The sequence below is a fragment of the Panthera onca genome, chromosome E3 (assembly GCF_046562875.1).
Source record: "Panthera onca isolate mPanOnc1 chromosome E3, mPanOnc1 haplotype 2, whole genome shotgun sequence".
In the NCBI taxonomy this organism is placed as follows: domain Eukaryota; kingdom Metazoa; phylum Chordata; class Mammalia; order Carnivora; family Felidae; genus Panthera; species Panthera onca.
In genome coordinates this window covers 22764370-22778367 of record NC_138354.1, presented here as the reverse complement: position 1 = coordinate 22778367, position 13998 = coordinate 22764370, and the positions used below count along the sequence as shown (strand labels likewise).

The 13998-nt window shown below is 47.5% G+C and overlaps 1 protein-coding gene across 4 annotated transcripts in view; it reads left to right on the top strand.

The window, feature by feature from the left end:
• PRKCB (protein kinase C beta) overlaps positions 1–13244 on the top strand; it is a 331373-nt gene extending 318129 nt beyond the window's left edge. For 2 of the 4 annotated variants that reach the window (XM_078440468.2, XM_060649732.3), the window contains one exon: positions 6511–7866. In XM_078440468.2, coding sequence (XP_078296594.1) covers positions 6511–6669 — 159 coding nt within the window. In that variant the 3' untranslated portion in view covers positions 6670–7866. Of the gene's footprint in view, positions 1–6510; positions 7867–12556 lie in introns of those variants that run through there. The other 2 variants (XM_078440467.2, XM_078440469.2) reach the window with 2 other exon arrangements.
• The last annotated feature ends 754 nt before the right edge of the window (positions 13245–13998 follow it).

Genomic DNA, 13998 nt, shown 5'->3' with positions numbered 1-13998 from the left:
TCATGGAACCATTGGATTAAATGAGATACTGCTTATGAAGTACTTAAACAATATCGGGCTTATACGTACTTAATAGGCACTGCTACTCATCCGTCTGACAACATTGAGTGCCTGCTGTGTGCCAAAACCTGTCCTGAGTCCTGGGAAGGCGATGGTGTGACTTCAGCTCTTGTGGGGCTTAGAGTCTAGATGGGAATATAATTCATCAGCAGAGAAGCAAAGAAATAAACATGTAATAGAGATTGGGCTATTTGGGTATTTTTATTTCCTGTGCGAAAGTGATGCCCTGAGGGAGAATTAACAGGAAGGGAGAATTGGAGGTCCTACTTTGTCTGGAGGTGATCCCGAACAGCTACTCTGAGGCGATGGCATTTAGACCAAAATCTGGAGGAAAAGAAAGCATTGCATCTTATTTTTAGATAAAACAAAACACCAAACTTGCTACCCGGTGCAAAAGCCCCTTCTCTTGCTGACTTCCTTCTAACTAAATAGACACAAGAGATCAAACACCCCGATTGTAAGGAATCTTCACTATTTGCAGACAAAGGAGCTTTAATCTTTCTTTTCTTTCTACGCTGTATTTTGTCTGACTCTGCTGGGGAGAGAAACCTTGGTACACAAACGACTTAAAAATGATCCAACGTGTTTACAGCTCTGTGCTTAACTGACTGCTTCTCACTGGGTGGGGCCCTCCTGTGTTGTCCTGCTGCGGAGAACTATCTGTAAGGCTTGAAAAGGACCCAGAATTTCATTGAATTTGCACATTAAAAAAAAAAAAATACTCTTTTGTCTTTTTGCCCAGGCTGTATGGCTTACGTATATTTTCAGTGTGACCTTCTAGTTTGGGTTCCTGCTGTCTTGATAGAGGCCGGGTTCCCCTGGTGTCTTTCTTTCTGGTCGCACTCAGCTTAGATGTCACCTCCTCCAGAAAGTCTTCCTGGCCCTTCTTAGGTGCCTCACTTCTGTGCTCAGTGGCCCCAGTTGTCACATGGTGCCATGTGGTGGCCTGTGTGTGTGTGTCTGTCTCCTGCTAGACCACAAGCTCCGTGATGACAAGGACAGGGATCCTCTTGTGTGCCATCATATCTCCAGTGCTTTAGCACACCTCCAGCAGAAGAAGCACCAAGGCCTCAAAATGGCAATAGCTCCCTCATTTAAATGAGCTTTTGTGGGGTTTTTTCTTATTAAAAAAAAAAAAATCTGTCATTTAAATTTTCAAACACACAAGCAGAAGAGATAAAGGAGAAAAGTAAGCAGTCTGTAACTTGCTGGTCTTTATACGCACATAGACAATATACAATATCTGTAAGCACACACATTTGTGTGTATAATTTATGGAATGGGAACATATTGTATGCAGCTAGTAATTATATGTAACTATGCCATTTAATATTCTTCTACATCTCCTTTTAATTTTTAAGAGTGTGTTGCATTATAATACATCAAATAGATGTATCATTACTTATTTAACTTCTTTTCCCTATTGGTGGATAGTTTGATGTCAACTTTCTTGCCCCCCACCCCCCCACCAGTTTTCTGATGAACATCTTATATCTTGGTGGGATAAACCCAGGCATATAGAGGAGGGGTCCAGGGAAAGTCTCCTGGAGGAAGTGACATCTGTCTGGAGAGGAAAAAGATGTGTAGGAAATGCCCTGGTTTGGGGGGGGTGGTGGGTTGGAGGCAGGTGTTCTGCACCCCCCCCCCCCCCCCCCCCAGGTAGAGGAGACAGTTCATTGCAAAGGCTGGGCAGTGACAGAGTGCATGAGTGTTCTGGGAACCCCGGGGACTGAGTACAGCTGGAGGGCGTGTTGTGGTGGGGGAGGGGCACTGAGAGGCTAGTGACCCGGTGACCAGGGCCTTGTGAGCCATGCTGAGGAGTGTAGGCCCTGGGCAAGGGGGAGCCACTGCAGAGAAATGACATATCCAGGTTGGCATCTGAAAGATCCCTCTTGCCGCTATGACTAAGCCAACTCCACTTTCGACAGCCAGACCCAGAGCTGTTATTAACACAATGAAACAGAAATTAGAAAGAAGAGAAGGGGTGGGGGGCGAAGAGCTCACATGTAGCAGCTCACAGAGAAGCTTTTCAAACTGTCTAGGTTCTCAGATTCAGAGGCACAATCGAACAAGTCAAAATCCTTCTTGCTCTCCTCTCCCACCCTGGAAAGAGGCGCCTTGTGATTTAAATAACCATGTTGGCTTGGGTCCCCGGCACGGTTCCGGGAGCTCCAGTGGTGCCCTGGCCACAAGGGAGGTGGGTTTTCTTTCAGTAGCTAAGTGAGGCTGAAGTACCCAGCCAGGGCAGCCAGAGAAACAGGTGTGGTCCACACTGCGCGTGTCACTGGATCACAGCCGCAGAGCAGCACGTTCTCCAAGGACACAGCAGGCTCAGAGCCCTCCAGGCTGTGCCTCCCCAGGGCTGACGTCTCCATTTAGGGAGCGCTCCTGAAGCTAATGGGCAGTGACAGCTCCATTTGAAAAACACGGAAACACTTAGGGAGGCTGTGATCTGCCAGTTCCGTAAGCTGCTTATTAGCAGGAAAATCACGCTCCTGCTGTATTGTGCCCCCTTGGTTAACCCCTGTTTTTCCATGTCCCCTCTGCTATCTCACTTAAAGATTTCATTGTTCTCTGAGGCAGGGGGGTGGGGGGGGGGAGTGGCGGGGAGTGCAGGGAAGGGGGAGGCTCAGAGCCTCCGGAAGCTGTTTCTCTGTGTCCTATCACAGCCTCTGGGGAGGCCCCGGCAAAGCAGCAGCCCTTCTGGTGTGCATGGGAAACTGATGGCTTTTAAAGAAAAACGGCCCCCAAAGATTCTGTGTCTCAGCTCACGTGCTTCCTATGCTGGCTGGTTTGGGTCCCAGCACCCAGGCCAAAGAGGAACCCTCGCAGGTCTGCCTTACTCCCAACCACCGGTCCCTGCCACCCTCTGCCCCCCCGCTCCATGCACCGTCTCTCTGCTCTGGATGATGCCACCCAGTTTCTAACCCTCCCCAGTGCCTCTGCCGTCAATCTAGCTGCTGCACCCTTTTCTGTCCCCACACCACAGATGAGGGGACTCCTACAACCCTCGACATCCCCACTGGACTCTCAGACTTATCAAACAGGAAACCAAGTGCCCCTTTGCCCCCCGAAGGCTCTCTACCCCTTCCCCCATTCACCGTGGAGCCCAAGTGCAAAGCTGTAGGGTCTGACAAGTCCTCTCGTCCTGAAATGCTGGTCTGACCCATCAGCAAATCTTGCACCCCTTCCCCCACTCCAGATGCACCTTTCCATCTATCCCAGAGGTACCTTCTTCTGAGGCACTATCCTGTCTCATCTGGTTGGCATCCCTGCCCCTTGCCCGTCCATCAACTTTGTATGCGGCACCAATGATCCCACAGAAACATGAGCAGAGCCTGTGGGCTGATCAGAATCATCCAGTGGCTTCTTACCAAGCTGAGATGGAAATCCTCTGCCTCCGGGTCACTGCTCTGGCCACACTGGCCTCACTGCTGTCGGGTGACTCTGCTGAGCGAGCACCTGTCTCCAGGCCTTTGCACATGCACTTTCCTCCACCTAGAATGCTTTTCCTCCAGACGTTCAAATGTCCTTACTTCACTGAGGGCTTGCTTCAAAGCTCATCTCCTCAGAGCTGACCACTTTTTCGAAAATGGTGTTCTCTTCGCTCTTTATCACTGACCTGACTTTATTTTTCTTAATACCACTTACCTCTGTCTGACATTAAGATACCTCTATTTACATTTACAGTTCCCCTTCTATTTATGTGTTTATTGCCTTCCTTCCCCAGTAGGACGTAGGTTCCCGTGAGGCATAGATTCTGTATAATTTACTATTAGCACAGGGTCTGGCATATAGTAGGAACTCAGTAAATATCTCTTGAGTGAAAACAAATGCATAAGCAATGCAAGAACGTGAGCAATAATCCTGACCACACTGAGCTGAGGGTCCATCCTTCTTTGGGCAAAAGTCTCCCCCCTCCCACACTGGCCAGCACAGCATACCCCAAGTCCTGATTGCATGGCTGGGCATTGGTCGGGGGGGGGGGGGTCACTTCTTGTTTTCTGAGACCCGAGGCAAAGATATCAACAGGGCTCAAAGAAGTTAACTTGGAATAACAAATCAGTTTGTTATAATGCTTATAGCTAGGGTGCATTGACACTTCCTCAGTGCCCAGGAGCAGTCACACGCATGATGTCCTGGTCTCCTCCGCACACCCTGTAAGAGTCTGCAGGCTATGACCTTGTGGGTGCCTTCTGCCCAGATGGGAACAAAGCAGGAAGCTGAGGCCATCTGAGAGCTGAGTCCCATGCACACACACCCCCCCCCCCCCATATCTCTGCTTCCCTTGACTGTAGAGCTTGAAGGAGCAAAGGGGAAATATGCACTCCTTGACTTTCTCAACTTTCCTTCCCTCTGCCAGAGACTCAGGCTCAGTGTTAGCTCTCCATTTTCTCATCTGTCTCTTCCTAATTGCCAAGTGGGGTGGCCTGTTCTCTGCAACTTTTCCTGCTTGACCTCTTGGAGATAGCTACGACAACACCCTTCTCCCTGGATTCCCTCAGTCCCCCGCTTGCCTGACAGTGCTCCCTTCTGGTTCTCCTCTTCCCACTCTCAGTTTTAGGGGCAATTTTCTCCCTGGCACATGGAAATCAGATCCCCACCTCCCAGGGTGGTTATGTGAAGCAAAGAGGTGATGTATGTGAAACCCTTAGCAGTGCGGGTTGCCTGGAAACTGCTCAGTGGGTTTTATTACTATTATTATTATCTTTTTCCCACTTTCCCTGTTCTGTACTTTAAGTTTTTTTTTTTTTTCCAAGACCGCTCTCCTTAGCTCCGGAATCTGTACTTCTAACCCCCTTGGGTCATCTCTTGGAACCTCTCTGGTCCCTCAAAGTCATCGTGTTCAGGGACATCTAGTTGGCTCAGTAAGTTAAGCGTATGACCGGCTCAGGTCATGATCTCACAGTTCGTGGGTTCGGGCCCTGCGTCGGGCTCTGTGCTGACAGCTCTGAGCCTGGAGCCTGCTTCTGATTCTGTGTCTCCCTCTCTCTCTGCCCCTCCCCCGCTCACACTCTGTCTCTCTCTCTCTCTCTCTCTCAAAAATAAATATTAAAAAAAAAGTCATCGTGTCCAAACGGAAGTAGCTGTCCTTCCGAATTTTCCCATTTTCTCTGCCTCTGGGATTGCTATCACCACATTCTCGCTGTCATTCAAACCAGAGACCTCATCATCCCCATCCCTGACTCCTCCTCCCTCCCCCACCCCCCTGTCCCACTTAGTCACGTACTCATCAACCGACAAACCATTCGTGTAAAATGGAGCCAGGAGCTTAGGCTCCGACGTCAGAGGGGCCTGTCTCACGTTGCAGCTCTGCTATTCATTGACTGTGTGACCTTGAACAAGTTACGTAATCTCCCTGGCCCCAGTGTCCTCATCTGTCCAGTAGGGATGATGCCCACTTCGTAGGGTCATTGGGAAGATTTAATAAGGTAATGCAAGTAGAGCATTCTAGGGTGCCTGGCATTTAGCAAATGTGTAATGAATATTAGCCGTCATGACTGCTAGTGCTTCTGTGTTGTCAGGTTGTGGTCGCCTCCTGTAGACACTGTGTTCAAAATACCAGAACTTCGTGCCAATGTTTGGGTGGGAATCAGTCTGTGTGTGTGTGCACGCACATATACATATACACACGTTACAACTCTGATTCAGCCCGAGGACTCCAGGATGGGTGAGAGATGATCATGCTTTTCTCTATCGATCCCAACTGCCCCACCAAGCACTGCTGTGTGTTTCATTCCACACCCTCCATTCCCATTTGGAGAGAGAATGGCTGAGCTTGCCTGCTGGCATCTTGCACTTAAGTGTCAGTGACCCACCCAGCTCACCAAGGCCTCGTGGTTGGCTGGCAGTTGCAGAAACCAAACCCAGGTCTTGGGATCTGTCTTCATGGACTAGAGTTTGTAAATTCCTGTATCTCTGGAGCTGGAAACATACATTGTTCCTGACTGGCAGCCAGAGGACAGCCCTTTGAGGGATCCACTGCTAAATACTGGGATCTCCCAGGTGACGTATAACTGGCTCATGACTTAGCATCTGGTGCCACATGAAACATCACAGGTACCTTAATCCCATCTCTTTCAACAGGTGGGCCTGGCTGATGCCTTGCGGTGGGGGGGGGGGGGGGGGGGGAACATGCCACATGTCACCAGCCCCACCATCTCATGCCTTTGCCATGCAGCTCCTGACTGCCCAGGGGACACCCAGGGGCGGCTCACGGGCCCTAGAAACTGAAAGTCGGGAGCCCAAGGTCATGTACCAAAGGTCATGAGAATTTTGCATTTTCTGTTGCTCTCATTTCTGGTCATTGAAACCACCTCTCTGAGGCGGCGAAAGGGAAGGGATCCGAGAAAACCACAGCCCAGTTTTGTTTGGTTCTGTTTTGTTCGGGGTTTTGTTTTCGTTTTTGTTTTTCCACCTACCACAAGTTCTTTTCTTCCCCTCTCATAGTGTGGGCGAAATGCTGAAAACTTCGACCGGTTTTTCACCCGCCATCCACCCGTCCTAACACCTCCCGACCAGGAAGTCATCAGGAATATTGACCAATCAGAATTCGAAGGATTTTCCTTTGTTAACTCTGAATTTTTAAAACCTGAAGTCAAGAGCTAAGTAGATGTGTAGACCTCCGTCCTTCATTTCTGTCATTCAAGCTCAACGGCTATCGTGGTGACATCTTTTTTTCGTTGCAACGTTGCATCCATGTTTTATTTGCTGACGAGACTAGAGTGACCATGTTTCAGACCCCAAATGTCCTCAGGTCGTTTGGAGCATCTCTGTGAGATGGGATTATGCAGATGGCATGGCGAAAATGTTGCCGCATAATTAGCACATTCGCAAAGTCCTCTTACAATCCACGTTCGCCAGTGTGTCAGCTCAGTAGATCCAGTGGGGACAGAAAATGCCTGCTTTCTCTCCCTTTTTTCCAGCGCTCCCATTTCACACGTTTTTCCAACTCCAAGCATCCAGTCTAGATTATTCCCACCAAGCGAGCCGATGATCGGACGCTAGCAGTATTCTCTCCCTTCCTGCCGGACCCAGAGCTTGGCATGTATCCAAGTATATGGTGGCTTTCACTTAGAGGGAAGCCCTCCATTCTGCCCGGTTTGGAGGCACCGTGAGCCGCATGCTAAAAATAAAATTTTATTTGTTATTTTTTTTAGACTCGAAGTTAAGACGATTATCTCGGCCCTTTTAAAATGCCGAGAGTGTGCTTTTAGACAGTCTCAATCTAAAAGTACCTCAAGGGGTCAGTCAAAAGGCAGCCAGCTCGGGCACCACCTCCAATGCTGTGATTTCTGATCCTCTGCATCCCTGATCACCTTCATCCTCAAACTACTTGCAAAGGGCATTTGCACCACTCCCTGAAAAGACATGGTCACTCTAGCAAGGTCCCAGAGGACCGTGGTTTTACATTACATTTCAAATTTTATTTGCTTTGGGGTTTTATTTCTGTTGTTGTTCAAACGCAAAAAGAAAAAAAAAACCCACTTTGTTACACATGCTTTGAAATATATGTCCCAGTGTTATTAACCACAATGACCTGCTTTGATTTGTCGAGAAGGCGGCTCTGGAGCCTGGCAGACCCATGCCTGGGTGGAAGGGATTTGCCTAGGTTTGTGGCTGGTTTTGGGAAACTAAATAAGTACTCTGAGAAAGACACCATTTCCTGAAACATAGACAGTCGTATTCTTCACTTTGATGTTGTTTTGCAAGATGTTTGTGGAAATGTCCATTTGTATCTGGATATCTGTTCTGTGCCATTTTTTTTCTAGCATCGAGTTACAATAAAAAAAAAAAAAGAAGAAATGCTATTTCAAGAAAACGGCTCTTTGAAAAACGTGGACCCAAACTACAAAGCAAGGCTCCTCAGGCTTTGGGACAGAAAGGAACTAAACCCAGATTTTAACCTCAGCCCCAGGGTTCAGCTGGTCAGAGAGGCCAGGGCTGGACACCATTCAGGGACTTCTGGTGGCCTGTAGTGGGATGGGATGCGCTGGCTGAGGCTTCCAACGATATCGGAGCTCAAAGCCAGAGTCAAGTTTAGGGGCCAGCTAGGAGCATGGCTGGAGATCTTGATTTTCTTATCAAAATCACCACTCCTTCCAGCTTGGACCAAATATTCTTTCTTGCAAGCAGCTTTGTGAGCCCCTAGAAGCCAAGGAAAGCCCTTGGGTGGGAGAAATCCTGTTTCTGCCTGAGTGGACGAGAACAGCAAGGTGTTTCCCATCCTTGCCTACTGCCTCCTTCTATTCTCAGGCAGCCCTACAGAGAATTCCTATCACAAGTCGAGTGATTTCCAGAAGCACCAGGGCTTCTAAGAGACCATCAGGAGAACTTTAAAAACTTGACTAATGCCGTTGAAGTAAGACTTCTCATCTTTAAGAAAAGCGTGCTTTGGATTTGCACAGGCAGAGAGGCCCCTGGCTTGCTCCTGTCTGCCCTCCGCGTTTCCTTGCTGCAGGACCTCATGTGTGGCAAACTTGAAGTCTCAGCTGATGAGCTCAGGAAGTTAGAGAAGGAGGGAAATTGGGGCGGAACCCTCCACCCCCATTTTATTGTGGGGGAAACTGGCATCTGGAGAGAGGGAGTGACTTGCCCAAGGTCAGTCAGCTGGGGTGCAAACCCAGGTTTCCTGATTCGGTGCAAGACTCTTTCTACTCTATAGCTGGCATCTCTGAGCCATGCCCACCAACAGGCAAGTTATTTGAGGTCCTTCGTCTGGCTGTTGGGTCACCAGGTGTTTCCTTGGACATGCTGTCAGGAAGATAAAAACCATACAGAAGCATTGGGCCACTGACAGATTATTTGAGACAACTTTAGAGAACAATGTAAGATAGGTAGATAGGTAGCTATAGATAGATGATAGATGAGATAGATAGATAGATAGATAGATAGATGATAGATAGATAAGATGATAGATAGAAAAAATATATTGTATATACACACCGCACTCTACATTTTCCAAATTGCTGCCATTATTTTTTCAAAATAGTTTAATAGTTTGCAGAAAGAGGTACTCAAGCCAAAGTCTTTGTTCCCCTAACACACCTTGCTGAGGGCTGGTCAACAAAGGCCTCTGTGGAAGTGAGGGATCCTTGGTCAGAGTTCCTGCAGTTTCCTTTTCTATCAATGTTTTAAGTACAAGGAAGACCAAGAAACAGAGCTTTCAGCATACGTAATCTCCGGGCAACACTTTGCAAATTTATTCAGGAAGAAAGATTTTTCCACATCATTGTGCCATCGTCCATGTATTCCACTCTCCGTTCATCTGGGAAGCATTCGTTGAGCACCAGCTGTGTGTCAGGCTCTCTGCTGGGTGTCAGCAGCACAGTAGGGAGCCCTACAGATGCCGCTGCCGCTAAATAAGTGATTGAAAGCATGATGTGATCTAGAGATAACCAGTCTCTGAGTTAGTCGGCGGAGCCTTCTTACAAGAAAGAAAAAGTCATCAGAAGTCTTCAGGGCCCCTCTTTCTCTCTGCAGACCATAGTTTGAGGCTGAAGGAGGAAATGCAGCAATGCTCTCTTGACCCGGATTTCTGGGGCATTCCTCGAGTGGGGCGGGGGGGGGGGGGGGGGGAGGACAGGGGCTAGATGGTAGCGGGGTGGGTTTCTTCCAGAAGGCCAAAGGCACAGTCTCCGTGCTTGAACAGACCACATAATCACCAAGATTTGAACAGAGACAGATCCCCATAGAGAGAGAGGTGACTGGTTTTACAGCTCAGTTCTGAGGCCTGAGTCTTGCTTCTTAGAGTTTATCATCCTGCAGGCATCCTTTCCAGCCCTCAGGGAGATGCAGTTCTGCCAGCACACTGCCCCCAGCTTGACCCTGCCTGGCTCTTCTAGATGAGAAAAGCTGAGATCTTCTAAAAGAACTTAAATTAAGAAAGAATTTTTAAAAAGAAATTAAATAAGAAAATCCAAAGAAACCTAAACACAGTCCGTGTTGGCCATGGCTAATTGTCTGCTGGTATGCCAAGGATCCCTCTTGACATTTCTGAGACTTCTCACTCATCTGTTCCTCTTCTAAGGAAGGGTAGGACCATAATGGCCTTCTTGGGGAATCAACAGAAGGCCAGTGGAATTGATAACCCTCCTTGCATGAGTGATGCTATGCTCACGTGGCTTCAGATGCTATCAACCCAAAAAGGAGAGGCCCATCCTCTCCCACCTTCTAGGGTAAAATTCAGGGGTATTTCCTAGGGGGATCTGCCTGGAAGACAAAATCTAGAATGGCAGGTTCTATTTGGACCATGTGGCTGTTTGAAGCATGAGACCTCACCAGCACAACAGGTGGGGAAGAGCTTTGAAAGCTGGGGCTTTGAAAGCTGGTAAGGGAACCTCCAGGGATGCCCAAAGGCAGGGAAGGCCAGATGGGGTCGATGTTCCCAGGAGAGACCTAAAAGGAGGCAAGTGCCTGCCTTCTTGGCGCCCACATACCATCGTGGAGCTCTCAGACCTTGAAGGGACCTAACACAGTTCAATCCATACTGCAGCTCAAAATGGACAGAGGCCAATGTGAGGGACCCATAGGATCAGTGGGAACAGTTTCATTGCTTTGCTATAGAGGGTAGTCTCTGACTCAAGGACAAGTATAAATTGGAAAAAAGCAAAGAGGCTCATCCTTAGTCAAGTCTTCGTTCATTGACTGGTTCATTCACTCAACAAATAGTTGTGGACAGCCTGCGGTGTGCCAAGCATTATTCTTGGCACTGGAAATACCATAGTGAAGAAACAGGCAAGGACTCTCCCTACCTGGAGAGAGGCAATAAGTAAACAAGACAATGTCTGATAATAAGTAAGTGCAATGAAGATGATTAAAAGGGTGCCAATGTATGACTTGTAGGTCCAGAGAGGGATGTACAGGCACTTCCCTTAAGAAGAGGTGACATTTGAGCTTTCTCTGAACACAGGAAATAACACCAGCAGTGCCTGGGACAGCACAGGACAGGCTGACATCAGGCAGGACAAGACAAAGCAGAGTGGGTGGGACATGGCAGGAGATGGCCCACCGTCTAGAAAACAGCTCCATTGACATCTTGTGCCCACTGCAGTCTGGCTACACTTCCTCGAGTGTGTTGCTTATACTCCCCGCTTCCCATTCCCACACCACAACACATACAACACAAGAGTAAGTGGCAACTTCATAGGGACACTTTGCCCATCTCAAAGGAGCATCCTAAAAGAAGGAATTCTTGTGGGAGGTATTTGGCGAAGAGGCGTGAGCCCAGCAATGAGAAACCCTACCAGTCAGCGCCCATTAGGAGCTAAACCTACAGCATGGGTGGCAATCGGCCGAACTCCAGCAAATCAGTCAGTACTCAGTGAACCTCCCCTCTTTACAATCTGACCCAGCTCTGGCTTCTGCCAGGCAAACTCTGGCCTTCTTGGCTATCCAGTAACAAACCAGCCATCAGGCTTTCCCCCCAGTCAGAGGGGCTGAGGTGAATTAAAAGCAGTGTGGTCAAGTGAAGATCACTAACCCACTGTACAACCTTGGGCAAGTCACTGTATCTTCCTGAACCCCAGTTTTCTCATATGTCAAACCATGGAGGGTGAGGACTCCAGCTCCCCTGCCTTTGGGTGGTGAGAATTGCAGGGGACAATAGGCTGAAGGACCCTGAGGAGGTGAGAACATCATACAGCTGTGAGATGTTGTCATTAGCCCACATTCTGACGTTCCCTGGAAAAGATTGCCCCAAACTGTGGTCAGTAAACTGCAATTAATGTCCCCCCCACAGAAAAAAAGAAATTTCAGACTCATCAGAATAGAATATTTGTTTGTTTTAAGGCTGCCCTTACAGACTTGACTTTAAGCTTTGGGTTTTGTTTCTTATAGTTTGTTAACTAGATACATGCTGTAAACGTCCTTGGAGAGAGCCTGTGGCTGACGAAGACCCAAATTCTAGTCTGTGGGTGGATTTATGAGCATCCCTTCAAAGCCTAGATTGCACCAGGGGATGTGGGGTGGACAGTGGTCAGCTCCTTTCATCAGGCAGCCATCTGATGTCCCCACATGCCACTCTACCTTCTTGGGAGCTGAGTGGTGGTGCACCTGTTCTCCTTTTTAAAGAAAGGAGCCTCCTAGCCACAGGGGTCGCTGTTGGATGGTTTTCTCCGGGACGCCCTACCCCATGACTAGTTCTATTGCATTTTGCATGGTAAGAAGTTGTTTCCAATTCAGTTCATCTCAAAGCCAAAGAAAACTGAACACACACACACGCACATACACACATACCACTGTATGGCAATCCTTACAGAAATTCATGTTTCATTTCTTTTCTTAGGCAATCTCCACCAAATGTTCTCTCCTGAAGACAACATACAATGTGAAATCAAAGCCAGGGGTAGTATGCCACAATGCACCTGCTAAAAAACTCAGCACAGGGCTCTTTCTAACTCTGCCCATGAGATGTCATCGGCTTCCCACTAACTGGCAGGTGTGGGTCGTGTCTCCTTCTTATGCCATGTTAATGTGTTTGCTTTCCATTTGGCAGAGAGACAAGCGAGACACCTCCAACTTCGACAAAGAGTTCACCAGACAGCCTGTGGAACTCACGCCTACTGATAAACTCTTCATCATGAACTTGGACCAAAATGAATTTGCTGGCTTCTCCTATACTAACCCAGAGTTTGTCATTAATGTGTAGGTGAATGCAGACTCCATTGTCAAGCCTGAAGTGTTAAGACTTCAGGCTAAGTGTATGTATCAATTCTAGTCTTCCAGGATCCATGGTGCATTTGCTGGCATTCAACATGTGGAGGGCTTGTCCTAGAGGGCTTTTCTTTGTATGTGTAGCTTGCTAGTTTGTTTTCTACATTTGAAAATGTTTAGTTTAGAGTAAGCGCTTTATCCAATTATAGAGGTACAATTTTCCAAACTTCCAGAAACTCATCAAATGAACAGACGATGTCAAAACTACTGTGTCTGATACCAAAACGCTTCAGTATTTGTAATTTTTAAAGTCAGAGGCTGATGTTCCCAGTAAATGTTTTTACAGTTATTCTACCCTATCTTCTTTGAATGCTAAGCATGACTGGTATTTTTAAAAATTGTGAGTGAGCTTTGCAGTTACCGTGAACTATTGTCTCTTGGAGGAAATTTTTTGTTTAAGAATTGATATAATTAAACTGAGTTAATATATGCAAACTCTCTTGTTAACATGTCTGCTTTTAAATAGGTCCTGGTACAGGGGTTATAAACTGAGAGCCATAAGCTGAGGCAGCCGGTGGATGAGCTTTGTTTCACAGGCACACAATTTTATTTCATTGAAATCATTGTCAACATTTAAAAATGGGATACTTTATATAAATTTTGATTCACTTATATAAATAAGATTCACTTGAAAAAAAAATTGGAAGACTAATAGCCCTCGGCCTGGTTTCCACGTGGAAATAATTCCACCGAACTGAGAAATGGCTGTCTCCTTTAAAACAGTGTGGGCTCTGGGGCGCCTGGGTGGCTCAGTCAGTTGAGCGTCTGACTCTTGATTTCAGCTCAGGTCATGATCTGAGGGTCATGGGATCAAGCCCCACGTCGGGCTCTGTGCTGAGTATAGATCCTACTTAAGGTTTTCTCTCTCTCTCCCTCTGCCGCCTCCCCCACTTACGTGCACTCTCTCTCTTAAAAAAAAAAAAAAAAGTTATAAAAGCAGTCGGATTCTCACTCCACCAAAGTCTCCACTATGCCCTGTTGTGTCACACTCTCCATCCACTTACCTGGCTGCTGTAAATTTGAGGTCAAGACTTCTGCCATTTGCAAATCTCACACTTAATGGACTCAATAATTTTCCTGTGCCCAGAATCAGAGTATCCACTCAGTGATCCAATCAGTGTGGCTTGGTGTATGAAATCCTCGGGCACAAAGTACTTAACAAAAATTTCATCCCAGCTACGACAAAAGCAAGGAGGTCGCTGTCAGTACAGAAGGAACACTTCT